Source organism: Selaginella moellendorffii, unplaced genomic scaffold, assembly GCF_000143415.4.
Source record: "Selaginella moellendorffii unplaced genomic scaffold, v1.0 SELMOscaffold_1, whole genome shotgun sequence".
Taxonomy (NCBI): Eukaryota; Viridiplantae; Streptophyta; class Lycopodiopsida; order Selaginellales; family Selaginellaceae; genus Selaginella; species Selaginella moellendorffii.
In genome coordinates this window covers 5,035,578-5,063,524 of record NW_003314262.1, presented here as the reverse complement: position 1 = coordinate 5,063,524, position 27,947 = coordinate 5,035,578, and the positions used below count along the sequence as shown (strand labels likewise).

The 27,947-nt window shown below is 46.9% G+C and overlaps 6 protein-coding genes and 1 non-coding gene across 8 annotated transcripts; 3 read left to right on the top strand and 4 right to left on the bottom strand.

Annotated features, from left to right (window-relative positions):
• The first annotated feature begins 8,056 nt into the window (after positions 1-8,056).
• Positions 8,057-8,597, top strand: LOC9663223 (calcium-dependent protein kinase 28). Its single transcript, XM_024681247.1, has 2 exons — positions 8,057-8,203; positions 8,307-8,597. Exons 1-2 carry the CDS (start codon positions 8,057-8,059, stop codon positions 8,595-8,597), a joined length of 438 nt encoding a protein of 145 aa, XP_024537015.1.
• Positions 8,598-10,690: 2,093 nt separating this feature from the next.
• TRNAS-GCU lies at positions 10,691-10,772 on the top strand. The gene has a single exon. It is a non-coding gene; the product is annotated as a tRNA-Ser (tRNA).
• Positions 10,773-11,440: 668 nt separating this feature from the next.
• LOC9663222 lies at positions 11,441-12,639 on the bottom strand. Its single transcript, XM_024685067.1, has 2 exons — positions 12,346-12,639; positions 11,441-11,876 (listed from the first exon to the last, which is right to left on the bottom strand). Exons 1-2 carry the CDS (start codon positions 12,584-12,586, stop codon positions 11,548-11,550), a joined length of 570 nt encoding a protein of 189 aa, XP_024540835.1. The 5' UTR covers positions 12,587-12,639; the 3' UTR covers positions 11,441-11,547.
• A 40-nt stretch (positions 12,640-12,679) lies between these two features.
• LOC9662532 (protein WEAK CHLOROPLAST MOVEMENT UNDER BLUE LIGHT 1) lies at positions 12,680-15,034 on the bottom strand. The gene is made up of 3 exons (XM_002961669.2): positions 14,917-15,034; positions 14,722-14,858; positions 12,680-14,653 (listed from the first exon to the last, which is right to left on the bottom strand). Exons 2-3 carry the CDS (start codon positions 14,851-14,853, stop codon positions 12,926-12,928), a joined length of 1,860 nt encoding a protein of 619 aa, XP_002961715.1. The 5' UTR covers positions 14,854-14,858; positions 14,917-15,034; the 3' UTR covers positions 12,680-12,925.
• A 268-nt stretch (positions 15,035-15,302) lies between these two features.
• On the top strand, positions 15,303-17,034 carry LOC9663221. The gene is made up of 7 exons (XM_024686695.1): positions 15,303-15,477; positions 15,535-15,636; positions 15,684-15,795; positions 15,862-15,977; positions 16,026-16,205; positions 16,279-16,430; positions 16,550-17,034. The coding sequence occupies exons 1-7, from the start codon at positions 15,332-15,334 to the stop codon at positions 16,759-16,761; spliced, it is 1,020 nt and encodes a 339-aa protein (XP_024542463.1). The 5' UTR covers positions 15,303-15,331; the 3' UTR covers positions 16,762-17,034.
• Positions 17,035-20,018: 2,984 nt separating this feature from the next.
• On the bottom strand, positions 20,019-21,375 carry LOC9663220 (ribosomal protein S7, mitochondrial). Its single transcript, XM_002961668.2, has 2 exons — positions 20,339-21,375; positions 20,019-20,308 (listed from the first exon to the last, which is right to left on the bottom strand). The coding sequence occupies exon 1, from the start codon at positions 21,102-21,104 to the stop codon at positions 20,367-20,369; it is 738 nt and encodes a 245-aa protein (XP_002961714.2). The 5' UTR covers positions 21,105-21,375; the 3' UTR covers positions 20,019-20,308; positions 20,339-20,366.
• Positions 21,376-25,085: 3,710 nt separating this feature from the next.
• LOC9662531 (MAPK/MAK/MRK overlapping kinase) lies at positions 25,086-27,712 on the bottom strand. 2 transcript variants are annotated; one of them, XM_024686736.1, is made up of 14 exons: positions 27,630-27,712; positions 27,423-27,547; positions 27,281-27,360; positions 27,085-27,215; positions 26,954-27,036; positions 26,823-26,893; positions 26,603-26,727; positions 26,472-26,553; positions 26,291-26,419; positions 26,123-26,239; positions 25,908-26,070; positions 25,572-25,859; positions 25,387-25,523; positions 25,086-25,312 (listed from the first exon to the last, which is right to left on the bottom strand). In XM_024686736.1, exons 1-14 carry the CDS (start codon positions 27,634-27,636, stop codon positions 25,255-25,257), a joined length of 1,596 nt encoding a protein of 531 aa, XP_024542504.1. In that variant the 5' UTR covers positions 27,637-27,712; the 3' UTR covers positions 25,086-25,254. The 2 variants fall into 2 exon arrangements, with proteins under 2 accessions (XP_024542504.1, XP_024542510.1); XM_024686742.1 differs by having other exon boundaries at positions 25,572-25,850.
• Positions 27,713-27,947: the final 235 nt, after the last annotated feature.

Below are 27,947 nucleotides of genomic sequence, written 5' to 3'. Positions count from 1 at the left end.
CAAACCATAGACAAAGATTGGCTAGGTGCCAAGGATGGAAATGGTAACACGTGTGGGTGTTACTTTATGAAAGGGTTTACTGTTCGATGAGGACATCGAACTTCGTCTATGGGTGGTGGAGTTGTGAGACACAAAATCCCTAGGCCCCAAAGTGGAGCCGGAAGGGCGCCACATGGTAGTGGCCGAAGCGAGAGCCAAACGAGCGTAACACGTTTGGACCAAAAGCTCCGACTTGAAAAGTCAAGAGCGGGAGTGAAACTCCCAACGAAGTGCTCGAGGAACGAGCACGAAGCGAGCAAAAGGCGAGGCTCCAAAAAGGGACCCAAAAGGACCAACACATGATACGTGGGAGTGTCCGAGATGGAGTCCGAAGTGGAGTCCGAGGTGGACCCGAGATGGACCCGAGTTGGAGTCCGAAGTGGAGTCCGAGATGGAGTCCGAGGTGGACCCGAGATGGACCCGAGCTGGAGTCCGAAGTGGAGTCCGAGATGGAGTCCGAGGTGGACCCGAGATGGACCCGAGCTGGAGTCCGAAGTGGAGTCCGAGATGGAGTCCGAGGTGGACCCGAGATGGACCCGAGCTGGAGTCCGAAGTGGAGTCCGAGATGGAGTCCGAGGTGGACCCGAGATGGACCCGAGCTGGAGTCTGAAGTGGAGTCCGAGATGGACCCAAGATGGAGTCCGAGATGGAGTCCGAGATGGAGTCCAAGGTGGACCCGAGATGGACCCGAAATGGAGTCCGAGATGGAGTCCGAGATGGACCCGAGATGGAGTCCGAGATGGAGTCTGAGATGGACCCGAGATGGACCCGAGATGGAGTCCGAAATGGAGTCCGAGATGGAGTCCGAGATGGAGTCCGAGATGGAGTCCGAGAAGGAGTCCGAAGTCGAGACTGAGACCGGGACCGAGACCGAGATCGGGACCGAGACCGAGACCGAGGCCGAGGCCGAGACCGAGCCCGAGCCCGAGACCGAGTCCGAATCCGAGTCCGAGTCCGAGTCCGAGTCCGAGTCCGAGTCCGAGTCCGGAGCCTGAGAGGGTGAAAGCCCAAAGCGTTCGTCTCCCAGACCCTGGGGGGTTTGGTGAGCTCCAAAAGTATAGTAGGGGGAGGACTGCAGTGGAGCCAGTTTGGCCAGGAAAGGCCAGTTTGGCCCAGGAAGGCCAGACCCAGTGTTGGGTGATGAACTGACCACTGGGAAGTCCAAGACTAGAGTGAATACGGACCGACAAGCGGGGTAGCTTGGTGAAGTGTTCAAGAGCCGGCTCTAGTTCCCCCGGGAGATTGACTGGCCGATGCTCCCAGTCCAAGTGTGGATGGCACTACCTACTTGGATACCAAGCGTGGCTCAATGGAACCTCGCTCTAAGCCCATGGCTAGAGCACCTAAAGGCGATAGGTGGGGAGAGTACCCAGGTGGCTCGCGTAAGGCCACGGTGTTCCGAAATGTTGTCCCAAAGGCCCAGACTGTGGAAAGGAAGAGGAGCAGTCCTCTGGGGTAGTGACCAAGGACACAGTCATGTGGTGAGGAAGTTCCAGAGGACCGTGGGACTTAGTGGTCGGGCCTGTGGGCCTCGATCCAGTGGCAGTGTTGGCAAACACGGCCAGGGGCAGAAAGGGACTTGGTAGGAACTGACAAAGGGACTTTGGGGAAGGCAATTCCCCAGGTCTGTGGGCATCCTAAGGATGCTAAGGAGTGGATCTAGGATGACCACTCGTGGACACATGGCCCAGTCTTGGAGAGACGAGGTGGTGATGCAAGTGGTGTTGAACCACTAGTGCAGCAAAGGTGAATGGGCATGGCCTTAGCGTAACGGGCCGAGATGTCAATGGTACCTTTGGGTGTCGGTCTCAGGACCGGGCACGTGGAGCACTTGGACCAGGTGCAAGTGTGGAGTGGCATGGATGCCATTCTTGGGGCTAGCAAGTCCCAAGTCCTGAATTGGACTGATGGAGGTTGTGAATGAGACTCCTCCAAGTGGTCGGAGGTGTGGTTAAGTGACTAAAGTAGAATGGAAAATTTAGTCGCTTACACCCCTTAGATAAACCACGTACCATAAGATGGGGAAAATAGACTAACACTAAATCATCCACTTTGTACTCCGCAGGTGGACGATGATGGGAGTTGTAGCGCCGTTGTTGTCCCACTTGTACGCAGCTTAAGTGTTTGGCAGACTCCGCTTGGACAAGTGGAAGAATGCTTGTCAAATATTGATCCCATGACCTAGCATCCGCAACTCGTGGCAATTGCGAAGGTAAACCCAGCTCCGTTGGTAATATTAAATCATGACCATATAGGAGTTTATATGGTGAAGCACCAACAGAACTCTGCACCCCAGTGATATATGCATACCGAAAAGATGGCAAATAACCATCCCAATCTGAATACTGAAAGTTCACATACTTCACAATCATCCCCTTGAACATCCGAACAAGCCGTTCCACTAGACCGTTTGATTGTGGATGATAAGCACTCGCGAAAGTGTGGCGAATCCCCAACCGAGACATCAAAACATGAAATGCCTCAGCCATAAATGCGAGACCATTATCTGAAAGAATCCGCTCTAGACAAGAATGCTAGAACACCACTCGATTGAGGAGGAAATATCCAACAGCAGTTGCAGAGGCACTAGCAAGAGCACTAATTTCCACCCAACGAGTCAAATAGTCAGAAGCAATAATAACATATTCATTGCCAGTAGTCGACCGTGGAAAAGGTCCCATAAGATCAAACACCACCAACTCAAACAGACGGGAAACTGCAATTGACTCTAACCGTCCTTCCGTAGCCCGAGGAGGAGTATTACGAGCTTGGCACCAAACACAGCTACGCATATACCAGATAATATCACGTCACATCTCCGACCAATAGAAAAACCTGTGTAGCTTCTCGATTACATGACAATGTCCCATATACCCACCTAAAATAGGAGAAGCATGGTAGGCATGGAGAAACCACAGAATAAAGATAAAAGGCACCACCAGCCATAAATGATCATCAGGATCTGTCCCCACAAAATAAAGAAGGCCATCTTCAAAACGATATTGAGAATGTAAATGCCAGAAAGGCAAGTCATCAGCAAGTGATGTCGGATTCTCAAACCCATCCCGAAGCCTTCAAATCCATGGCTCAATCTTTTGAGCCTCGCGAACCGTATCAAGCGAAGGTAGATTTTGCTCTACACCTTGTGGACATTGAACGTCAAGTACAACAACTGCCGACGGCACGGGATCCTTGTCTAGAAAATCCACAGATGCTAGAATGACAGGCTCGTCAGAAACATGAGAAGAGAGTGAAGAAGGAAGAGGAGATTAAGAAAAGGCATCAACATCAACCATAGAACTTCCTGGGCGGTGAACAACATCAAAATCATATATTTGAAGCTTCAAAGCCCACTAAGCAGTACGACCAACCAGGTTCTTCCGCTTTAATAACGAAGTAACAGCAGCATGGTCACCTTCAAGTAATATCCGAGAACCATGTAGATATGCATGAAGTTTCTCGAACCAGACTGCTGCTAAACACTCCTTCTCTATCGTATAGTTCATCTCCGCTGGTTATAATGTACGGCTTATATATGCAATGGGATGGCGCTGACCAAGCACACTCGAGCTCTCTTGCATTAACACACCTCCAAGACCAATGTCAGAAGCATCCATGCGCAAAATAAAAGGTCGAGTGTAGTCAAGATATGCCAAAACTGGAGGAGTTGTTAATAATTCTTTGAGATCCCTGAACACCCGCTCACAATCCGGAGACCAAATGAAAGATGACGTTGATGACTTCAGTAACGCTCGCAATGGTGCAGTGCGATCAACTACTACAACTCAAGCTCGAGATCACCCACACGCACAACTAGGTTTGCCTCATCCCGTGCACATGCATGTGTATGGCCGTTGCCATAAAGAATGAAAACTGGTTCTACCGCATGATCCAAGTGTAGACGACAACGTGTGGAAACAGGTCGAGCAATAGAAGATAAACTCGAACCTGTATCAACCAATACGGAGAGAATAATAGGAGACCTCTTGTTATAAAGACGAGCTTGGAAAGTAAACACTGGATGAACTGGTGCTGAGTGAACCCCTTGATGATACTCCTGAAAGAAATATGGAGGGGTCACTAACTTATTCGCGCAAGGTCCCTCCATTACTCGCGGAACTCCTCGTTTCCCGAATGCATCTCGGTGTCCAAACCTTCCATTGTAGCAGCACCAACGGGACATTGCTGATGCCAAGGTCTCCACCCAGGAAATGAAGGTCGCCAATCCGGAAAATGCCAACAACGCCGATAAGTATGACTAAATTCATCACATGCCCAGCAACGAACATCACGGCCATGACCACGTCCTCGCCCTTGACCTTGGATTCGAGCAGTAGCAGCATCAACCTCCATTGGAACAGGACCATCACCCATAGAAAGTGGAGCTAAAGGAGCGAGAAGTGGAAGAGGCGACGTATCATAACGTTGTGCCAAGCGAAGAGCATCGTCAAGGGTGGCGGGAGCAAGTGCATGCACAAGTCCGACAAGATCTTGCCAAAGTGCTAGCCACAACATTCCTAACTTGATCCGCTCTGACATATTTGGCTCCACACGAAGCAAAAGACTTCAGAAACGAACACCAAATTGCATCACCAACTCAGATGGCCCTTGGTGAAGACAATGCAATTGTTAGAAAGCATCATCACAGTCATCGGCATGTCTGAAGGTGCGTTTGAAGACATCCGGAAGAACACTCCAATCCCCGTGAGTGGCTGCTCCTAAACCGTTGTACCACTGCAATGCCGTCCCTTGGAGACACGTGAGAAACTCACACAAACGTCAAGCATCATCCCAAGAATGATATGTGGTAATCACTGTAAAGTGATCAAACCAGTGGTACACATCATCCCCAGGATTCCCGCGAAAGAACTCTGGCTGAACACAAGGATTGGCACCAAGAGCAGGAGGAGTTGTACCATGTGCCATGAACGCCGCCATCAACTGAGTTTGGTTGCTCAATTGCAAACGCATAGCATCAAGCAATTGTACCAACTGCTGCTCTAGAGTCAAAGGAGGAGATTGCTGATCTGCCATGGAGACGAATGAAAAAGAAAGCGCAAAAGAAGAGAAATGACAAAAAGCTAGAAGGAAATGGTAGATCTAAACAATGCAAAAAGCTAGATCTAAACCAAAATCCTGAAAGGAAAGAACAAAATAAAGGAAATGGAAAAAGCTAGATCTAGACAATGTAAAAGCTAGATCTAAACTGAAATCCCAAATTTAAGCACTCCCCAGGGACAATCAAAGGTGCCCCTCACGTCCACCAATGTGAGTGCATGGAATATGGAAAGGGAATACAGAAATATGCATATCAATTAGCCCAAAAACCCTAGCTTATATACAGGAGCAAGTGGTCCGGATTGAAACCCATCTGACGGCTACCAAAATCCCACTATGCTAATATTAGTATACGGCATTGTAGCTGTACACTTAGCCCTCACACTACAAATTAAAATTAAAATATTAAATTTTTAATATAAAAAGAGTTTTTATTTTTATTTATTTATATATATTATAAATATAATTATACCAATGTATATACCTATAAATTTTTAGTGTTTTAACTATTAATTTACAAGTTAAACATCAGAAAATACATTTTTATTTAAGAGATATTTGTTTGGCATAGTTGATTGATAAAATTTTTGTAAAAAAAAACAGTAATACTACCTTATAGTTATAAGTTATAGTTTATAACTTATTATAAAAATTACAAATTAATAGACTTATAATAAATTAAAATTGAAATATTTTTTTAATAGTTGTATCTCATAAAGTTTGTAAGTGAATTACAATAAGTTGTAAATTATTAAATATTTTTATATAAAAGTTAATATTAATAATTTTTTTAATGTTTGGTTTATTTTAAATATTAAATAATTTATAACATGAAAATTGGTAATAATATATAAATATAATAATTTCTAAAATTTACTCAGTTTTTTAATGAAAATATAAAATCTGTAAATACATATAAATACATTTATACATATATACATACATACACACACACTAATTATTATAATATAATATATGGACCATCCATTTAAGAAGCCTCCTCTTGGGGTGTTTTATCATTTCTTATACAAAGAATCCAAATTTGCCTCCAAGTCAAAAGGTGTGAATGAAGACTTATAATCCTTATGCTCTATGTCAAATTGATGATGTTTGAGTTTGTTTTTATTGTCTTCAGCATGCCTCTTACACTTCTTCAACAATCTCTTTGACAATTATACTCCATTGCCCTTTTACTGACTAAAAGAATGAGAAAGGCCTAGTAGTTCTTTGAGATCTTTTATACTCACAAAAGGAGGCTTAATTTATATATATCATAAAAGGTAATTAGTTTTAAATAACTTGCAGCTGAAGCAAGAAGAAATCATGCTTAGAAACCTCTCCAAGCTGATCAGAAGAAAGAGGTGAAGTCTTATTGTTTCTTTCTGTTTATTCTCCTTCTTCGTTTCATTCGGAGATTGTCGCTGTGCAGGATATGAAAGGCACTGCTCAGGAAATATGCTCCAGCAGGTAAATAAAAACTCTGGAATCAAAGATGTGGTGTTGAGACGAATCTTGTAGATGAGAGACAAGACGAAACAAGCCGCAGAGACGACTAAATAAACACTGGCTCGAACTCTGAGAGAGAGCATGTATACGGACAACAAGATGGCATTTTAAAAAAATGCACACCTTTAGAAGGACACCTTGAGGACCCGAAAACTTGGAGAACTGGTTACCACCGAGATTCTTCTTGCTATACATTGCTTGATCACTGTGTCCAACGTTTTGGATGGAGGAGAGGGAGAGTAAGAAATAGTCATAGAGGTAGTAGCGTCCCGGGCGCTGTGGTGACTGTAAAAATGTCTATCTATCTCTCTGGAAACTTAAAGTTTGTTTGCAGTTTGGAATTGATACTGACAATATCTCTGTGGAAATCAGAGCATCTTATTCGGATGTGGTTCTTCTCCTCAAGAAGTTGAGGTTTGACACAAAGCATTTGGACAAGTATAGACGATTGGAAGGATATAAAATTTGCTGGACCCCCACGTCGCCACAATTTTTATTCGTTGCAGCACTATAGAAGGTTAGCACCTTGTTGTTTGTTTCATGCTACGGTTAAAGCTCAAGTCCATGACAATAGTGAAAATGGAGATGGTTTTTAAAAAAATATTTTTACGCATTTAACTTGGTTTTTTTTTTTCTTAACAGGTGCACGCATATAGATCAGAAGATCAACCAAGTGTTTACCGAAACTGGCAGCAACGCGCTCGCATCATAAATCGTTGCCCAAGCAGCTTAAGAGTGATATCTCTAATTTGTAAAAGCTGGAGGCTTCTCTAATTCACGACATTGAAAAGGTGTTTGGCATTTGAATATTAATTTCTGCATCATGCTAAATCAATACACTGTTGCAGAAAACTAATACATTGCAGTCGCTCATCGCCATATCGAGCAAGATCGATCAAGCATGATCAAGCATTGACGAAACAAACAGAATTAGGCACGAATCTAATTACACCAGACTAGGAGACGGAACTTTCTCGTCTGAACCCATCTCGGATTTAAAAGACATGCTAGTGTGGTATTGGACTGTCATTCATGTTTGTCCGTTGTTATAGTCCTAGACACAGAAACCCCTCTGGGAGGGCAGGAGTTTGGAGGCTCAAGTGGAAGCGCTCGCGGATTTGGAACAGATGCAAGCACTGCAGTATAAAGGTCCATGTTCCTTGAACGCCACTGAGATTGTTTGGCTCGCAGGCACCGTTATTTCCTTGGCAGCTGTCTTTTAGTCAGACACTGTTCTACGGGAATTCAAGGGAGAAAAGTTCCTAAAGGAAAATTGTCTTCGAGCTCTAAAATTAAGCATTTGACCATTTGGTCAGAAAAGTGAGAAGATTCATGTTCTAGCCTTTTTGTATAAAAGAAAATGTTAGTTAAAAATTTATAAAAAAGCAAGAGTAGGGCTAAAGAAACTTTCAAGGGATGGCGCTTGACGCTCAGTTTCAAGGAATCGACTTAGATGGGTTACTCGGTGAAAGAGGAGCTCTATGAGTTACTTAAACTGCCTCTCCCACAAGAGCAGGAACGGGAGAGCACTGAATCAAAGAGATTGATGGACGAGCAAAGGGCACTCGTGCGATCCATGGAGGCAATGGAGTTTAACCAGGCAAGCATAAGAGACTTGTTCTCGGTGGAAAAGGAATTGGGTCGGGGAGGGCATTGTGTACAAAGTGAAACGTAAGAGTGATGGTCGATTGTTTGCTTGCAAGTCGACTACTCTTGAAGACCAAGCTGAATTGGAGATCAGAGTACTCACAAAACTCTCCAAGAGTAAAGAGAGGAGTGGCGTGGTTCAACTAGTGGATGTTTTCAAGGACGAAGATCACTATTTCCTCCTCATGGACCAATGCCAGTGCTCGTTGACTGAGGTGTTGTTGAAAAAGAAGAAACTGAGCGAGCATGAGGCAGCAGTGGTGATCAAGAATGTGGCTAGGACTGTGGGAAAAATGCATGACATGGGCATGGCTCACAGGGACATCAAGACTGACAACAGGGTTTGAGGAGAAGTTCGATAGTGTAAAATTGGCAGACTTTGGAGTGCGTTGGTTGAGCGAGGGGCCAGGCATAAAATTTAGAATGAGCAACTTGGCTGGGACGCAAATGTACAGTGCCCCGGAGATGGTGAATTCTGATGAGTATGATGAGATGGTAGATGTGTGGGGCATGGGCATTGTCTTGTACGAGATATTGTCTGGGACGATTGCATTATGCATGGGGAGGGAGGATGTGCCGTTGAGTTCTCTTGACTGGACGGATGTGACCGAGGAAGCCAAAGATCTCATTCTCCAGCTGCTCCACTTGAACCCGAGAAAGAGGCTGCCAATCCATGAAATTGAGAAGCATCCATGGGTAGTCAAGCATTCTGCACGACAACAGAAATTGTCTAATTTGGTGGAGGGGGGTGGCGAGCCTAATCTGGAGACGAAGAAGATGGTTTTGGAGCCGAGCTTGAAGCGAAGGCGAGGCGATCAGGAAGAAGCAGAGCAAAGTTTGATGGCCAAAAAGGTCAAGCTGGATGATAAGAAATGTGCATGTTAAATTATATAAAATTTTGTCGACAACGAGCTTAGCCAGAAAAAATTCTCACCGTTTTCGAAAGTCCAACTGGTTGTCGCCTTTGGGAAGGAGAATGCGACCGGGACAGAACAGAAGAGCAAGGGCTGCTTTCTCTTTTCTTGGGAACGAGATTTTTTTGCTTTCATCCAGGCCCAGACTGTGGAAAGTAGCAATTATTGATCTGCTCAGATTTCCAGGAATCACGCACCACAGTCAGAAATAGCTTATATATAGAGTGAAAGACTCGTGAATTGATGGTACCGGGTTCCGGGATAGTTGTGGACGTTGGGTTCGTGAAGATGTATTCGCGCTGGGAGGTTGCGAGAGGCCTCGATCGGATAGAGGGAACTTGATGATCGCGGCATATGCCCAAGGCGGGCAGATTCGACCAACGACATCTCTACGAGGATTTCGGATTGAAAGCCAGCGACACGACTTTCACTGTGGCGGCACTCATCAACACGTGTGGCAGGCTCGAGTGAGATTTTCTACAAGGATGCAAAGGTGGTCAAGGTGTGGAACACTTGTCAAGTGCCTGTTTGGAGCTCAGGGATTTGGAGGATGGATTTTGATCTAGGCGTACTTTCAAGGTGGTGACGCTCTACCGGCTGATGATCATGGAAGGAGTCCAGACCTAGGGGAGACAGGTATAGTCATACTCTATGGAGGCTGCGCTAGTCTCCATGTCCGCAAGGTGCAGGAGGCTGGATCTCACGTGCCTAGTTTTCAGGCAAGTCAGCCCAGCGCAAACTGCTGGAACGCGATGCTGGCAGCTTACGCCCAGCTAGCTCGGAAGTGATTCGGCTATACAGGGAGATGAGCTCCGCAGGGATCAAACCGGACTTGCGCTGGAGCTCTTGCTGCTTGCTCGATGCTTGGGGCTAACCTCGCAACCAGGTTGACGCTGCTTTTATGTCTTCTAGCCAGCTCCTGGTGGCCTGGAACGCTGATCGCGGCTTATGCTCAAAACGGAAATGACCTCAGTGGGGATCATAGTAGCCTACGCTTACAGCAATTGAATGGAAAAACACAAAATGTGTATAAAAAGCTTTTCTCAAACCCTGTCTTCTAGAGCTAGTCAGCTAAGGTTACACGGTAAAGTTTTTACGCTTCTAGATTAACTATTCCACGTGAGGTTCGTAAGAAGTTCTTCACTAACACTCGCCAAGGACGGCAAGAGGATGAAGATGGATTGCTGCCTCCACCCGAGAGAAAGCTCTCGGACTAGTATGAGAAACAAAGACCAAATAGGGACATTCCAAACATGAGCACACCCTTACAAACCAATGGACACACTGGCTTTCTCACAAGTCAAAGGTAAACTCTCTTTTCTGTGAGATTCAGCTTTTTGAGAGCATTTGTTCCAACATGATTGAAGTCATATGATGATTCAAAGTGCTAATCGATTTTTCTTGTGCAATGGAAACGAACCTGGACATTATAGGGGCTATATCACAGAAAAACTACCCGATCATGAGAATTTGAAGATAAAAAGGACGAGACGATTGTTTACAGTGGAAGGACTTTCTGATCAAGTGTCGCTTTGGCCGAGTGGTTAAGGCGTGTGCCTGCTAAGTACATGGGGTTTCCCCGCGAGAGTTCGAATCTCTCAGGCGACGACTTCTAGTTTTTTATTTACCAGGAATTTTCATGACCTCTATCACCAATAGAGCTCGTCCAGCGCCTTCACGTTCTCGACAAGCTGGAAAAAAAAAGAAGAAAGATCTAAGCTTTGATGTGGCTTTCTTTGGTAGCTCCAGTGATAACAGTGCCACGTTTGGATTTGAGGCACACCACGCAATCCAGCTCGTAATATTCTAGTCTCTCCGATTCACAAGTTTGTAGACTCGGAGCATCCAGCAGCCTACAAATCTTGCCTGTTTGGAGAGTACATAAAGAACCTTTTCTCCAGGAGTGATCTTCATCGGAATTGTGGAAGAGCTTGGGCGACAGTGGAACTTCTTCCAATCCATCCAGCATTTTCACGACGGAGGACAAAGATTTGCCTTCTCAAGCAGTGGAACTGAACAAAAGCAATCACCTCGTCTTCTTTCTCCTCGGCTTGTCATGGGAGTCAGTTTTTAAGTTATAAAACTGTAATTACTTATTTCCAAACACCATTGACAATCTTTCGCAAATTTTTCATTCCAAGGCTCAGGCTTGCGTGGTTTACGCGACCGACGAGAACTTGAAGCTCGAGCAAGAGCCAATCACTGCTTTGCTCAATCAATTGCTTTCTTTGTCTTGATCGTCCTCGCTGATTATTCGCCATAACGTCAGTTCTTCGAATAAAAACAAAATCACTAATTCTAATATTATTATTTACAGGAAAATGGAACAGCTTACGTACAAAACCGAAGTTAGCAATCAATCCTATCAACTCAAGAAGAAGCACTAAGATGGTGGAGGCGGTCTCTCACTCTGGTTACTATTAGAATCGCTCTGCAAGAGACCGGCATTGCATGGCCGCAAGCGAGACAATCCGGCACTCCGGACTTTGCCACTGAATGAATCCCAGCCTTGCCTCAGGGCCACCAGTGATTGCCTTTGGAACTCATCGAGACTGTAGCTCTTGCGACTGGAATGCCCGAGTCGACCTCGCTCTAGAGCTGTTCCTATGTGCAGACACAACGCACTCCATCCCCGCTTTACAGCGATCGATGCTGCTGGAGCTGCGGTCGACTTTGTGAAATCCATGATCCCGTGACCCGCGTATGAGACCACTGCAAAGAAGAAAAGGCATGAGTGAGAACTCTAGAAGCCCAAAAGCAGGAAATGACTGGTAAACGTTAGCGTACAAGCGATCATCAAACACATGGAAGCACAAAAAGGAAGAAACACTGATTTCACCGAAATTTAAGAGTAACTCACACACAAGCATCCACCTAGATGAGCAGTATCGTCATGAAAACTAGGACTTTTCCTACGAGACATCTGCAAAGAATCAAGAGCCAAAGAAAAAAGTAAGGCAGGGATTGTATCAAAGCTCCAGCTCCAATCTTTCCTGAGAGAAACACGAGTTTCTCGGAGATTGGAGATCCGGCCTTTCTTTCTCGTGGGAGATTCTTACTAGCAAGGCAGAGAAATCGAGCTCAAACAGGCACTTTCCTTGTGGAAGGATAGAGCTAGGCAGAAAATGCAGGAATTCTAGCAAACTAGATCGAGAAATTGAGCTGAAAACCAAGAACATACCGTCGGAAGGGACGCAAGCGAGGCCGCCAGCGGGAAGCCCAACTCCAACTCCCACCATTGTCACTCCCACGCTGATCCCCACGCCGCATCCAGAGCCGACATAGCCAATGACCTCGGGGCCGAATCCCGGCCCCCATCCCACGCCGCAGCCCAGCCCGAATCCAATCCCCCAGAAGGCGCCATACGTGGGATGCACGGGATTCCAGCGCTCGTACCTCCTGAAGAGATTGATGAGCGTCATTGCTCGCGAGATCACGAGCTGGAAGTGGAAGAGCCCTAAAATATGTTTTTCCCTCCTCATCCGCCACGAAATAATACTGGCCACCCACGTGTCTCGATCTATTCCATGGTTTAGATTTATTCACAGCAATACAACAACACCAAAAAATTTAATACATTACCTCCACATTTTCTTAGTTTGTAACTTTGTGTGTGTAGTTTTTCTTCGCGCTTTTGGCAAATCTTTGTTCTTCCAAGCTTCTCGGAAGCGCTCCTTTGTCTTTCTTCCAAACTTGTGGGAAGCCGCGACCAAAATCTCTCCACTCCACCCCAATGCGCGCGATCTCGCGAGCTCGCTCGCTCACATCCTGGGAGAAGTGGATCCAACTGAGCTCTTCCTCCTGCTCAAGTAAGATCCCAGCTTCATAAACGGCTTGCTCTTCTTCTTCTTCTCCGACTTGTCCGACTTCTCGGGATTCTCCGCGATCGGCAGCGACGTCTTGAGCGGCGAAACTTTGAGCTGGAGGAGCTGCGCGATGGACTCGGCCGAGACGTCCGCCGAGACGAAGCTGTGATCGGTCGCGGTGTAGTCCAAGCTCCTCCTCGCCATCGTGTGATGGTGTAGCGGCTCCATCCTTCGGTCCGGAGTTTGCACCGTCGCTCCGGCTTGCAAGGGAGATCCTCCTCTGTACGTCGTCGACGAAGCCACTCCAGTGGAGTGGTCCGCGGGCCTGCGTCTTCTTCTCAGTTCGTTCTCTATCGCCGACTTCGCTGCCTCGGCCGTCTCGGCGCGGTGGAGCGCCTGCTTCGCCATCGATCTGTTCGTCTCGACTTCGCCCCGGACGGCCTCCAGCTTCGCTCGGATCTCCCGCTCGCTCGCCTTTGCAGCGTCAACTTTGGCCAGCGCCGCCGCTACTTTCATCTCCGCCAGTTCCTCCGCCTCCTGGAGCCTTTTCCGGAGGTTGTCACACTCTTTCTTTGATTTGCCGAGCGCCTCCTTGTCGCTGGGAGAGCTGATATCTTCCACCGATGATTTCTTCTCGTAGAGCATCTTTAGTTCAGCGAGAGCCATGCTTTCGCCGGCCTTGGCAGCCGCAGCCTCCCTCGTCGCTGCCTCGAGCCGGCTCTCGGCTGTAAATGCCGCAGCTTTGGCCTCCTCGAGCTCCTGCTTTGCTTTGTGGGCTTCCTCCAGAGCGGCCTCGGCGGCTAGCCGGGACTCGTCCGCTTCAAACGTCACCTTTTGTAAAGCCTGTGAAACTCCAGCGATTGTGTCTTTTGCCTTGGCCTCCAGCGCAACCAGTGCTGCGAGCTCGGTTCGGACCTTTTGCAGCTCCGCCGCGGCGCTTGACGAAGGCAGGGCCTCGGACTCGGCAGCGTCTTTGAGAGCTTCCAGCTCCATCTTTGCCTTGACGAGCTGGTCTCGCAGCGACTCGGAAAGAGCGGCGAGCGTGTTCTTCTCCTCCACCAAAGTGTCTAGTTTCGATCTCAAATTTGCGAGCTCCTGAGCCGCGTCGCCTGCAGCTTTCGTAGCCTTCGTCTCTGAAACCCGAGCTTCTTCTACCTCGGCTTTCGCCTTGTCGAGTTTGGATCTCAAGCCGGCGATCTCCTCCAGCAGCTTCTCTTCGGACTCTTTTGTCGCAGCTAGCTCGTTCTTAAGCCCCTCCGTGTTATCTACGATTTGTGGAGGTTCTGTTGCGTTCTCTGCCAAAAACGAGTTTTTCTCTTCACCTTGATGGCCTTGCTGCTGCTCCTCCAGCGCAGCCACCGAGCTCTCTATCTCAGCATTTAGCCTTTCAACCTCCATTTCCGTGGTGGCCAAATTCGCGACTGCCTCCTCGTATTTCTCCTGGACAACATTTGACACAGCATCGATCTGCGTGTACGTTTCTTCCGCCTGGCGGACGACCTCTGAACTCGACGGCTTGGACGATAAAACGTTGGCGAGCTGAGAAGTTTTAAACTCGACAAGGCGCTTGGTCTCTAGCAGCTCCTGGAAAAGAGCGTTTTTGGACGTTTGCGCTTGAGAGAGCTGCTGTCTGGTCGCCGCCAAATTCTCGCGAAGCTGCTGGAGCTCCAGCGATGCGCGCTTCTGAGAAGAAAAACAGAGAATTTATCAGATCACACGAAGAAAAAAGAGAAAAAAATCTAAGCGAGTACCTCGGCACTAGGAAACTTCAAAGCTTTAGAATCGGCGATCTCCCCAAAGAGATTCACGGCGGCCTTGACAGATTCAAACGGCGCAGTTGTGTCGATCTCTCCCGCCACAGGCGGCGGACTATGATCCGCCATAGCTTCTGCTAAGAAAATTCCAATTAACACCGCCTAGAGCAATCTGCGCTAGAACCCTAATACCTTGTGGATTGATCGACCAAGAAACTCGCGCGATCGCCTAGCCACTTCTGGATCGCATTATGCCCGGCCTGTGCACTAGCCGCGACGGGCGCGCCCTCGCAATCCACAGCGCCCTAGCCGGAGGACGCCACAAGGGAGAACGAAGAACGGAAAATCCGATTATATTACGCTTAAGCGCTCGCCAGTATGATAAGTTTCGGGGCCCAGATAGCCGTGTGAACGGGGACAAATGATGATTCTGCCACGTGGCGGAAGAGTCCAGATTACACAAAAATGAGCTAACCGTGTACTGCCAATTGGGCTGGTAGCTTCGACACGTGCCCAACAGTGATTGGAGCTCTAGAGGTCCCGGGCTCGAATTCCAAACGTCGAGCCCGCCTGGATTTTAGGGTTCTTGCAATGTGGAGATATTTTCATGGAAGTTCTGCGCACTTTGGCGGCCACAGCGATCCATTTGCTGGCTGGGGTCCGGCAGATTCGCGATGTGTCCCGGCCCCAGAGGGAATCCGAGAACGAATCGGACAGGGCGGGGCGGCTAGGCGAGCTCGAAGTAGCGCTGCTGTGAGTGAGATTCTTTTTCTTTTTTGTTGTGGATCGTTCTTCACGGCGCGCATGTAGATTCCAAGGCGTGTCTGGCGCGCTGGTCTTCCAGTCGCTGCGGGTGCCTGACAGCGAGCGCAAGGGTCGGAGAGAGATTGATCTGGTCATACTCACCAAAAAGTAAAGTTTTTCTTTGTTGCTTCTTTGATGACTTGATCTCTTTCCAGGAAGATTTATGTGATTGAAGTGAAAAACTGGGCTGGGACTGTGAAAATCCAGCGCGATGGGAGCTGGTGTCAGATTAGGAGAAATGGCACCACGCATACACTGCCAGATGTTGTAAGTTCTTTGGTTTTTCTTTTTCACTTGGACAAGTTTTCTTACACTAAACTCTATTATGCGTAGGTTGAGGACACCAAGTTCCGCGCATCACTGCTCGAGGCATACATTGCGAGAAGGGGTGTCAAACTCCCCACGGATTTTATCGACTATAAAGTCTTTTTGATCAATCCAGACTGCAGGTACTTTCACTCTTTGATCCTAGCTTTTGATTGACGGGCCGAATCCAGCCCAGTGGATGAAATTTTGTATCAGCCAGAAGTTCTCACCTCGGAGCAGTGGCAATCTTTCCTGGACCAGGAGGTGAGCCAGGAGAGCTGGTTCAGGAGTATCTTGACGACTTTGAACGGCAAGGACACGACACACGAGCAGCTCAAGTACATCCTCAGCACCGCGCCAACTTGGGACAAGTAAGAAATAATTTCCCTTCTTCTACTTGTTTTCATATGGTTTTTCTAACACGAAAGTTTTACCTGTTTCAAGATTGTATCTCGAGGGAGGCGGGATTGCTGTGGGAGACTTCATGTATTTCAGGGGCCGGCCCGAGGACATGCTTGCCTTGCAAAACGTGAAGCGTTCCAACACTTGCTATATTGAGATGCAGCACGTAAGGAGTTGGCTGCGAAACACAATTGGTACGCTCTGGATTGGTTTTTTACCTCTTTCCATTTCTCTAGAAGATTTTCTAGCGTCAAGTTTTCTTGGCTTTGTAGATCGAGTTTCTAGAGCTAACAGTTTTATCTCACTGTGGCAGGATTTCTATTTGGGATGAACATGGAAGTGAAGCTCTTATGCACGGCGAGAGATGTGAGAGAAGCTGGAGGATTCTTGAAGAGGAAGCATGCCCAGCAAGTCTTTGAGGCGAGAGTGAGGCCGGATTTGGAGATAGTTTTCCGCGTTGTTGGGAGCAGCAAACCCGAGAGCTTCCTGGTAAACAGTGTCTCCGGCTTGTCTTTGAGCGTTTGATAGTGTTGCGTTGTAGTATATAGCGAGAATAGTTTTTCTTGCAATCGTCCCAGTGTCTTGGTTCTCTTTTCTGGTGAAAGCAAGAAGACAGACACTTCGGCCTGGATCCCAAATCGCTGGAAAAGCTGCCCATCTTCATCCATCAAATCTAACAAAAGGGGGAAGGCAGATCCAGTTGAGAAGTTTGATTCAACCTCAGACTTTCAACCCTCATGAGTCGTGATCTAGGAACCGTAACTTTGATGAATGAATCCACCATCAAGAGCTTTTGGATGATCATGAATGGATCCACCACCACCAAGCTGACACAAAACGTTGGATCCCACCAATAGTCAATGATGACCTTTTTCTTTGTTTTGTTGTTTAAGAACTTCTGGCTGATATAAAATTTCATCCACTGGGCTGGACTTGGTCATCCTGTCAATAGAATCAAGAGTGACAGTCAGTCCTTGCGCAGTGGCATCTTTCCTGGACCAGGAGCAGCTTTTGCACAGCTTTCGACGGCCCACAGATCTTGATGGATGTTAAGTCTAAAGCATGCGATCAGCGTATTGTGAAGAATGCTTGGAGGGGAGATGTGATGTGTACATCACTAGTAGGCAGTGAAGGAAATGTCATGTGGAAAACGAGCTGATGGGTGATACCATTTCTATGCAAAGATGTTTTGGGAAGAAGACTTTTACAGTTCTAGATGAGGAAAGTTTTGAAAGAGAATAAAGAAGTTGCAGCTAGGATTGAGTGTATGGTTCCATACCTAAACAGGTGCTGCAGTGACTTGAAACATATCTCTTATCACAATGAAAGGTACAGTGACTTGTGGAGCATATAATCACTTAGTTTTGCAAGGGAAAGATAAAATTCCTTGTTGGTGCTACACAAACATTTGTTTTGAGGAAAAAACAATTTCTTCAAATTTAACTATTACTATAGATAATTTTCATTGTAAAGATAAAAATATCTGTGACTTTAGATATAAGGGATATTGTGTCTACAAATGCTTTTGATACAAGTGGGTACTTTGAGTATGGTATAAAGTACCTTTCCAAATGTTAGATGGAATAGTTGAACTTATTTGGAGGGGAAAAAATTACTAATACACAAAGTTTGGTAATTGCTGCAAATAAGGATGGTTGTGTAGATAATAGAATGGAAAAAGGCAAATGGTATAACTATGAATATGTGATTGCACATTGGGAGTGTTATATATATATATATATATATATATAAAATATTATGCACACAAATCACTTTTAATTGATTTTTAAAATAATTTATAAAATAAATTTTTAATTGGCTATAAAATCAATTAAAATGTGATTGTATATATAATATTTTTGTCATGAGATATGCCATGTAGACATCAAACTCACTCAAGACTTGATGCCATGTGATCTCAAACAACATGATGTCAAATACATTTATTTTTCATTTCATGCAGTTTTACCTCATTTCTTGTGGGTTAGAAATATATTTTGATTGCAATACATTAATGTAAAGCATGGTGCATCGATCGCTCCCACAAGTGTCATTTCTCACACTTAATTTAGTTAACAATCAATTGGTGAAAAGGTAATTACAAATGATTGGAGTGTGGAGGCAAGTGCAAAAGTGGGCATTGAGTGTAATAGTTTTTATAAGCAAGTGGATTATGTTGTTCTTATGGTAAAATATTAACTTTATCAATTTCTCACATTATGTATAGATTTGGTTTATTGCGTTTAGGCATGTTATTTAAGAAACCCTTTTTGCATATATTAAAGGATAAATTGTAAGAGTGACTACCCCAAGAACAAAAAAAACTCTAAAATCTCTCACACAGACTCATACTTTCCTTTTCCCACTCCACAAAGGCATTAATGTATTTTACTACTCACTTGATGGAAAGATCAATCACACAAAGATAGGAGATTTCATTCATGCAAACTTATGTAAACAAACCCATACCATCATCAAGAATGGCAACTCCAATCTTGTAACTTAAACCCTTCAACGAAATCTTGGTAACTGTCATGGGTGCTACCCGGAACAATAAGATGTCTGTGGTTTCTATGTCGAGGTTGTAAGCTATTAAAGGTGAAGAGCAACATCAAATGTTTGTGGAGCACGGAACCAGAAATTAGAAACCCAGAATCTTGGGAATGTCTAAAAACATGCATGGAAATTTTTTGTGTGGAGGTTTGAACGATTGGCAGAGTATCTCGAGGAACTTTGGTGTCATGAACAGGTGGCCAGCCATGCTCAAAAGTATTCTTGTGTGCTGCCAAGCTTCTTCTGGCTGCCACAAAGAAGGCATCATGAGACGCTCTTGATTGATTTCGGCTCCATATTTCACATTTCGTACCGATCAGTTGCCCCTTTGCCGCTGGACAGTATAAAATGCTTTAGGGTTCTTGGTTCCCTAATCAGAGATGGTGAGGTGCTGCTTGCAAAGTCTGTGGGGGCATCTGCTGTTGCTTTTTTCCTAAGCTGGCTAACAAGGATACCGCTATGTTTGAGATGCAAATCAGAGAGATCTTAGCCATGGAGGTTTTAGGGTACAGGAGGCCTGCACAAAATGCATGCCGGACAAACCAGTGGAAGCGCTGCAAGAAAGATATATTAAGTAGAATGCACAACCATTTTATTTAGGGTGGGCCCCATTTGTTTATTTGGATTTGCATGCCATAAATTAAAGATTGTTCTAGTATATTATTTTTCAATTATTTTTAAGTATCTAAAAGTACAAAATAAAATATACATTTCCACTAGGCCACAGCTCCAAGCTGGGAGCCGGGGATGATCCACACCATCTGGATCCCAGTGGCGCCAGCTCCAAGCGAAGAACATCCTGCCGACGTTGATGATCCGGCCCTGCCTTTGCTTCGCCATGTTGGGAACCACTGCCTGGAACATCCTCAAGAAGTTTACTTGGAAAGCAAAGCTCGGCTAGCGGCAGAGCCTGGCGTACGTCCTCGGAGGATGGCACGGACTCGTCGCTCGTCACGTCCAGCTGAAGCGTTTAGAGCTCGCAAGCTTTGCACGGCGGCGTAAACTTTGAATCCGCAGACTCCACCCTCTGCACAACCAGTTATCAGCACCATCGCCATAGCCGCTAGTACCTCGAGCTTGACGAGCTCAAAAACAAGAGCTTGATCCTCCTAGAGACGCGGTAGTCATGGCAGGATATCTGGCGGTTTGACACCACAAATAGTATGTGATTCTTATTTTCAAGCTTTCGATTGACAGGATGATCAATCTTTCCGGGCCAGGAGGAGCAGTGCTAAGGAGCTGCTCATGCATTTGTATTTTAGGAGACATGGTTGTGTTGCAAATGTAAACACTTGCTATGTTGAGATGTAGCATGTCAAAGAGTTGGCCGCTATTTGGCAGGATTGTTCCTATAAACATAGATGTGAGAAAAGTTGGAGGATTCTTGAAGACGAAGCACACGCAGCACGTCATGGAGGCGAAGTGTTGTGGTATATAGCAAGAACGAAACAAGTTTTTCTTCCAATTGTCGCCAAAACGGTGAAAATGTGATCTCGGAGAAAGGAGAGCTGTGTCAACCAGAACTTCTGGATGGATGAATCCACCAGCTTTTGGATTGTCAAGCTTTGGATTGACCGTCACCACCACCGATAGTGCGCCAGCGTCCTGTTCGCCTCGGCCAGCCGGTGGAGATCATCCCGCTTCTTCCTCGCCGCGCCGCTTCTCTTGGACGCATCCAGCAGCTCGTCCGCCAGCGCCTTGGGCATGCCCATCTTCTTCTTGGCCTTGAACCGGTTCCTGGCCGCCTGGACGATCCAGCGCATGGACAGGCTCTGCTGCCGGTGGAGCGGGATGGCCGCGGGGACGTTGTGCGTGCTCCCGGCGACGCGCACCCTCCGGACCTCGCAGATCGGCTTCACATTCTCTACCGCGGTCTCCAGGATGTGGAGAACGTCGCCGTGGTTCGCCAGGCGCTCAAACGCCTTGAAGCACATCGTCCGGGCCTTGGTCTTCTTTCCCTGGCGCATGCACGAGTTCATGAACTTCTTCACCATGAGGCGCTGCTTGATGTTGAGGTCCTTGACATAGGAGAGCGTGTCGGCCGATCGCTCCATGTATTCCCGGGGCTTGCGCGCGCGCCGCTCCTCCTTGGGCGGCGGCGCCTCCGCGGCGGCCTGCTGCTGCTGCTGCTGCTGCTGCTGGTAGGACTGGCCGCCAAAGCGGAAGAGGCTGTTGAGGAGGAAGTTGTTGGAGCTCGGGGCGCTTACATGGAAATCCCGGCGGAGCAAGGATCCGGTGCAGCCGCTGCCAAGCGCATTCGTCCTGCCCCGGCATTGTGCGCCGCGCCGCGCGATCAGGCGGAGAGATTGCGCCATTCTTCTTCTGCCCTAGAAACCATAAACCCTAAATCCTAATTGAGACATTGATTTCTCGAATTTTGGCACAAAAGAATCGACTTCCTGGCTCAGCGATTCGTCCCGGTAGCCCAGATCGCCTCGCCAGTGTCGGTCAGATAGAGCACCACATTCCCATCGTCCTGGACGACAAGCGCTGACGATTGATCGCAGTTATCGCAGCCCGATTGGTAGAGATACGTCACAAGCTTCCCACCTTCGTCATAGATCGCCAGGTTAGGGCTGGGCTCGAGCTCCACGAAGCATCCATAGCCAAGTCCGTACGTGCCACTGGCCCAAATATCGTCGCTCAAATCTCTGTCGTACAACGCGACGGAACAGCCGCCTCGCATCTCCAGCTTATAGCGAAGGCTGGTGGAGATTAGCGAATCGCGCAGGTACTTAAACGGCGTGTTACTCACTAAGTTGGCCTTAGAGACGCTCTCGCTGCCACTGCTAGCCACGCTTTGGGAGAGAGTTGCGGGCTTAAAACTAAGCAGCTCGTCGCGGGGATTTCTGCGGTGGTACTCGATTCCATAGGTTCCCTCCACGGCAGTCATGTATTCCACGCCTTCAGCGACCACAAGTGCCCAAATGCGGTAGAGAATATCATAGAATTGGCGTCGAATTTCCAAGGCCGATTCTCGGGAAGAAAATGGAGTGAAGGCTGTGAGGCCATTGCGAATAGGGGCAGTGATCCAAATTCTTATACGGACAACGTATCCTCCTATAGGAATGCTGTGTGTAATGCTAAAGGCCGTTGATATCCAAGGCCTTCTTGTGGTAGCCTGGATGAGATCTCTAATCGCAGTAAATATGATCGTTACCACGTTTCTTGATAGCTCGCTACTGCCACCCCATTTTATTTCAACTGCGCGACACACTGGTGAAAAGATAAGAATGAGAACTATGGCGATGTCGTCAAGATTGTTAGATCGACCCATGAAGCATGTAGTTCAAATATTAATGCCCCATGTTTATAACCCAACATGTGTCAACGATAATCCTTGTTTTGTTGTTTTCTTTTCTTTGATCAACAGAGAAAATGGAGCTCCTCTTCTTGTCTAGCAATCAAAAGTCATGCGTAGTTGTATCCTTTTGCGATATGGACGAGCAATACAACAAAACAAAGAGTTGTTAACAATTACTTGTTTATGTATTTAAAGACAAAAAACTCCTTCACAAAATTTTATATATATATATATAGATCAAATAAAAATAAAGAGCACTTTTATCCAAAGATCCACTAACTACCTTCAACTTTAGCCCTAAAACAAGAGATTGTTGAGGCCGCCGATTACAGGGCCGTGGGGGAAGAGCCAGCCACGTCTAGAGAATCCCAGCGTGAACAAATTTGATTTGAGCATGAACAAGGTGAAAGATGGAATGCCGCTGGATGAAGAATCGATTTCCTGGCTGAGAATTTGTTCAGCGATTCGTCCCGGTAGCCCAGATCGCCTCGCCAGTGTCGGTCAAATAGAGCACCACATTCCCATCGTCCTGGACGACCAGCGCCGACGATCGATCGCAGTTGTCACAGCCGGATTCGTAGAGATACCTCACGAGCTTCCCACCTTCGTCATAGATCGCCAGGTTAGGGCTGGGCTCGAGCTCCAGGAAGCATCCATAGCCAAGTCCGTACGTGCCACTGGCCCAAATATCGTCGCGCAAATCTCTGTCGTACAACGCGACGTGACAGCCGCCTCGCATCTCCAGCTTGTAACGAAGGCTGGTGGAGATTAGCGAATCACGCAGGAACTTAAACGGCGTGTTACTCACTAAGTTGGTCTTAGAGACGCTCTCGCTGCCACTGCTAAGCACGCTTTGGTAGTGTGCGGCGGGATTAACGCCAAGCAGCTCGTCACGGGGATTTGTAGAGCGGTGGTACTCGATTCCATAGATTCCCTCCACGGCACTCATAAATTCGACTCCTTCTGCAACCACAACTTCCCAAATGTTGCGGAGAATATCCAATAGATCGCGTCGAATTTCCAAAGCCGATACTTGGGAAGAAAATGGAGAGAAGGCTGTGAGGCCATTGCGAAGAGGGGTAGTGATCCAAATTCTTATATGGACGAAGTGTCCTCCTCCGATAGGAACGCTTCGTGTAATGCTAAAGGCTGTTGATATCCAAGGCCTTCTTGTGCTAACCACGATGAGATTTCTAATCGCAGTAACTATGACGGTTACTATCGATCTCGATAGCGCACTACTGCCACCCCATTCTATATAAACTCCACACACTGGTGAGAAAATAAGAATGAGAACTATGGCGATGCAACTAAATCGCCCCATGGAGGATGTAGTTAGTATTAATACCACATGTTTATAATCTGCTCGAAACTTGCTATTGTCAACGATGAAATTTTTTCCTTGTTTTGTTGTTTAGCTTTGTTTGATTGACAGAGAAAATGGGGCTCTTCCTAACAAAAGTCACGCAAGGTGATTTATATAGCAATACATTGGCGAAACAAAACAAAGAATTGGTCTATTGTTGTAAAGTTTAAAAATTTCAAAATTGAGCTCACAGAACAACAGGATTTCATCGCTACAGCCACAAGTTGAGTTGATAACATCATAGAACTTAGGGTTTTGCTAATAGTTTTCTTTGAATGCAAAGTCAATCAAAGTCCATAAAGTCTTCGCTAAACCCTAAAGCTCTGGCTATGGCGAAGACCGCCGATACGTGCTGTTTGCCGGCAATCTACTCGGGATTGTCGATTTCACAGCTGTTGGTTGCCAGGAAGCTCAAGCATTCCGGCGCGCATGGATCCGGAGCGGCGATCGCGAGCAAGGCCCTGGGGATCGCGACGCTCTACGTGGGAGCTGGAGCTTGTGGGTTCCTAGGGCTCCTGGGCGGAGCATTCGGCCTCAACACAGTACGTAGATTGCGTCCCAGATCGATCTCACAGCTGTGATCGTCGCACAGGCCGCCGATTACAGGGCTGTGGCGGAGGAAATCCGGAGAGCCGCCCGCCGGGAGCCACGTCTAGAGGATCCCAGCGTAAACATTTGAGAGAGGGAAACAATGCCGCTGGATTGCTCGAGTTTTTTCACAGAAGAATCGATTTCCTGCCTCAGCGCTGGATCGCTCGGATATTTTCACAGAAAATCCATTTCCTGGCTTAGCGATTCGTCCCGGTAGCCCAGATCGCCTCGCCAGTGTCGGTCAGATAGAGCACCACATTCCCATCGTCCTGGACGACCAGCGCCGACGATCGATCGCAGTTGTCACAGCCAGATTCGTAGAGATACCTCACAAGCTTCCCACCTTCGTCATAGATCGCCAGGTTAGGGCTGGGCTCGAGCTCCACGAAGCATCCATAGCCAAGTCCGTACGTGCCACTGGTCCAAATGTCATTGTGAAAAGCTGTGTCGTACAACACGAGGTAACAGCCGCCTCGCATCTCCAGCTTATAGCGAAGGCTGGTGGAGATTAGCGAATCGCGCAGGTACTTAAACGGGGTATTACTCACTAAGTTGGTCTTAGAGACGCTCTCGCTGCCACTGCTAACCACGCTTTGGAAGCGATTATAAGCGGCGTGATTAACACTGAGCAGCTCGTCGCGGGGATTTGTAGAGCGGTGGTACTCGATTCCATAGATTCCCTCCACGGCGCTCATAAATTCCATGCGCATGCCGACCACAAACTCCCAAACGTAGCGGAGAATATCAAAGAGCTGTTGCCGAATTTCCAGCGTCGATTCTTGGAAAGACGATGGAGCGAAGGCTGTGAGCCCATTGCGAAGAGGAACAGTGATCCAAATCCTTATATGGACGAAATATCCTCCTCCGACAGGAATGCTCCGTGTGAAGCTATAGCCCATTGATAGCCAAGGCGATCTCGTGGATTTTTGGATGAGGTCTCTAATCGCTGTCATTACTATCGTTGCGATTGGCCTTGTTAGCCTTCGAATTCCGCCATATTGAAGATCTACTGCGCGACTCGCTGGTAAAAGAATGAGAGTAAAAAGTATGCCAATGAGGCAGTAATTCCTATCCATGAATTGCACGTAGTTTTCTGCTTCTCCTGCCAACAAATATAATGTGGTCTCCCTTGTTTGATTATACAGAGAAAAATTGGCTTTTCCTTTTTGTCGATGGCAAGCAAAAGTCTCGCATTTTTCTTTTGTCAAACCAATGTCGCTGCGAGGTGATTGATATACTTTTGCGAGTATGGACTTGTGTACCTGGAATGACAAACATTTGTGAGAAATTGATTGGAGAATCGATTGGCGAAACAAACAAAACGACGCTCCCTTACTTGGAATTGGCTCGCTTCTTGTAAGGCGGCGGCTCCCCGGGCTTGTATCCTCCGGAGATGCTCTTGGGCGATAGCTCCGGAAGAACACGGTGGCTCTTGGTGCCTTTCACGATCTTCACACCTTTGACACTATGTGCCTGAGGCCAAAACCATCAGTCTCAAAGAAAGAAACAGAAGGGGAGTACCTTTGGTGAATGATAATGTGAGTGCCTGTGTAGACTTGAGAGCTGCGGCTTTGGAGAAAGCATGGACAACGTATAGCTGTTCTTGATCGGTGGCAATCCATGAGTAGAGCTGCTACACCCGCCGCCGCCACCGCCGTCTAAATCCATGCAAGAACTCCCAGCGTCTGTAGCTCCACCAACATTCACTGATACAGCGGAGCTAACAGAAGTTAACGTCGCTGGCGTTCGTGAATCCCCAGCATGAGATAAAGGACTGGAACCACCTGTGTCTTTCCCGTCCTGTGAAAGCTAAAACGGAACTGAGAAAAACCTCACGACAAAACAATAGCGTAGTACCTCTTTAGCTTTGCTATTCACGTTGAGGCACGGAAGCTGTGTACTAGCCATTGATCGTGGTGTGCTTGCGGCACTCGGATTCCCAGTCCCCAGGCCTTGCAGCTTTGCATCCTCGTCTTTCGACTTTTGAGGGGAAACGTCGTGCATGGCTAGTCTGCGATGACTGCAATGGATAAAAGTTTTACAAAGTGCGAAACCGAGCTTTCTGCCAGTACCTTGGCGACGGCCGCAGACTGTTAGCCCTGTTAGCATTCGCAAAGGCCTGCTGTAGCTTTTCCTTCTCGCGCAGCTCCTTGAAGTAAGGATGTCTCAGCGCCTGCCTGGCCGATATCCTGCTACAAAAAAAATTTCTGACATGTTTAGTTGCAAGCAAATTCACAAACCTGTCATCCGGGTTATAAGCAAGGAGTTTGTTTAGAAGCTCAACGCAAGCCGGTGACGCATGAGGAATGAGCCTTGCGATCCCAGTCCCGTCTTGCTGGGGGAACTTAAAATCCGCATGCTGAGATCTCCTGCTGACAAAACAGAGACTTTGGAAACAAAGCCGAAAAACGGATCTAATACCTCCTCATTTTGTCTAGCAGCTGTTGTGGAGGTGTTCCCATGACTTTATGAATTTTTTGTATTTGATCCAACTCATTAGTTCCTGGAAAGAGCAGATGAGTCCTGTTTGATGCTTCCACAAGAGAATATACCTGGAAAAAGAGGAAACAAACTAATAATCTCGAAAAAGACGCATCCAACTCCCCACATATCCATTTTGTAATTGTAGTAGCCGTCTGTAAGAAGGCATTCCGGGGCTCGATACCTGCAGTTTATGCTTGAAAACGAGAAATGGACCAAAACTCGGATTATTAATTTTCTGGTTACCATCTTCTCGTAAAAAGCAATAAGAAGCCTCAGCGAGTTTGTTACCATCTTGTCGAGATGTATTCAGTGTATGGCTGCTTTGAATAAACACCTCGACAACTTCCCAAGTCTGCAAGCTGCAATTCACATGTAAAAAACATTAGAACCACACAGGTTACAGCTGAGAAACACAGTACCTTGAGGGATTCTTCCATGATTAAGATGTTTTCTGGCTTTATGTCTCGATGGAAAATACCGTTTCTGTGCATGTGATCCATTGCTGAAAAAGAAAGAATCTGTCAGCTCAGCGTTGTAACAGTCAGCATACCTTTTAAGAGCTGAAACATATAGCTCTTGATCCGGTCTTCGGAAACATAGGTTCGCCTCCCGCGGATCAATTCGTAGATGTTCATGTCCATGAGCTCGAAAACTAACGCTAACCTTCCCGTAGGCTGATCGCTGCAGAAAAAACATTACTGACGAACGTAAGCACCACATTTAAACAAAGCGAATGGTTATCTTACTAGAGAACTTCCAAGAGCTTTATCACATTCGTGTGAGGTGAAAGCCTCTGCAAAGCCTGGATTTCTCGGAGATTGGTGACCTGAGCAAATGAGATAAACTACACGGATGAGAAAAAGAAAAGAGGATAAACAGATAAGTCACCTGTTCTAAACTGTCGAAAGTGTTCTTCATACATTTGATAGCTACATATTTGTTGGATTTGTGGCATTGTGCTTTCAGCACCTCCGAGAAGGTGCCTTCGCCTTTCTTGCATATCATACGATACTCTAAAGAGTCCATTTTTCCACAGCAATGAGAAGAAAACAAAGAAGCCAAAGAACAAGGGAGAAAAAAGAAGAGAGAACTCACTGTGCATTTCGAGAAAGCTGCCCTAGAACTGGAGAGGGCTCCTGTATCGCAAGAACCGTGCCGGACATGGCGACACCGATCACGAACGTCGCATGTCCTTCTCATCTCGCATTCGCTGATGGCGATTTCATAGAATCCGGCGCTGATTGACTGCAATGCTGATCACTGAGAGAATCAAAGAATCGACCTAGCGCCGCGATCGGAGGAGAGGAGCAAACAAGCAATGCGCAGATTTTTGCGCTACCAGACCTGTCTGTTAGGGCTTTCGAAATACTTGCTTTATACTGGAAAAAAGAAGAAGAAGGAAGGCTGCCACGT

Bases quoted from the DNA above. Each gene is read 5' to 3' on its own strand.
- LOC9663223 (XM_024681247.1), top strand. From the start codon at position 8,057: ATGGGTTACTCGGTGAAAGAGGAGCTCTATGAGTTACTTAAACTGCCT. The intron at 8,204-8,306 runs GCAAGCATAAGA...TTTGCTTGCAAG, and splicing joins AGGCAATGGAGTTTAACCAG to TCGACTACTCTTGAAGACCA.
- LOC9663222 (XM_024685067.1), bottom strand. From the start codon at position 12,586: ATGACGCTCATCAATCTCTTCAGGAGGTACGAGCGCTGGAATCCCGTG. The intron at 11,877-12,345 runs GTATGTTCTTGG...TCTTCTTTGCAG, and splicing joins CGCTTGCGTCCCTTCCGACG to TGGTCTCATACGCGGGTCAC.
- LOC9662532 (XM_002961669.2), bottom strand. From the start codon at position 14,853: ATGGCGGATCATAGTCCGCCGCCTGTGGCGGGAGAGATCGACACAACT. The intron at 14,654-14,721 runs GTACTCGCTTAG...TTTTCTTCTCAG, and splicing joins TGAAGTTTCCTAGTGCCGAG to AAGCGCGCATCGCTGGAGCT.
- LOC9663221 (XM_024686695.1), top strand. From the start codon at position 15,332: ATGGAAGTTCTGCGCACTTTGGCGGCCACAGCGATCCATTTGCTGGCT. The intron at 15,478-15,534 runs GTGAGTGAGATT...GCGCGCATGTAG, and splicing joins GAGCTCGAAGTAGCGCTGCT to ATTCCAAGGCGTGTCTGGCG. The intron at 15,637-15,683 runs GTAAAGTTTTTC...ATCTCTTTCCAG, and splicing joins CTGGTCATACTCACCAAAAA to GAAGATTTATGTGATTGAAG.
- LOC9663220 (XM_002961668.2), bottom strand. From the start codon at position 21,104: ATGGCGCAATCTCTCCGCCTGATCGCGCGGCGCGGCGCACAATGCCGG.
- LOC9662531 (XM_024686736.1), bottom strand. The intron at 26,554-26,602 runs GTATATTCTCTT...TGCTCTTTCCAG, and splicing joins TTTGTTTCCTCTTTTTCCAG to GAACTAATGAGTTGGATCAA. The intron at 26,240-26,290 runs GTTTGTGAATTT...TTTTTGTAGCAG, and splicing joins GCTTATAACCCGGATGACAG to GATATCGGCCAGGCAGGCGC.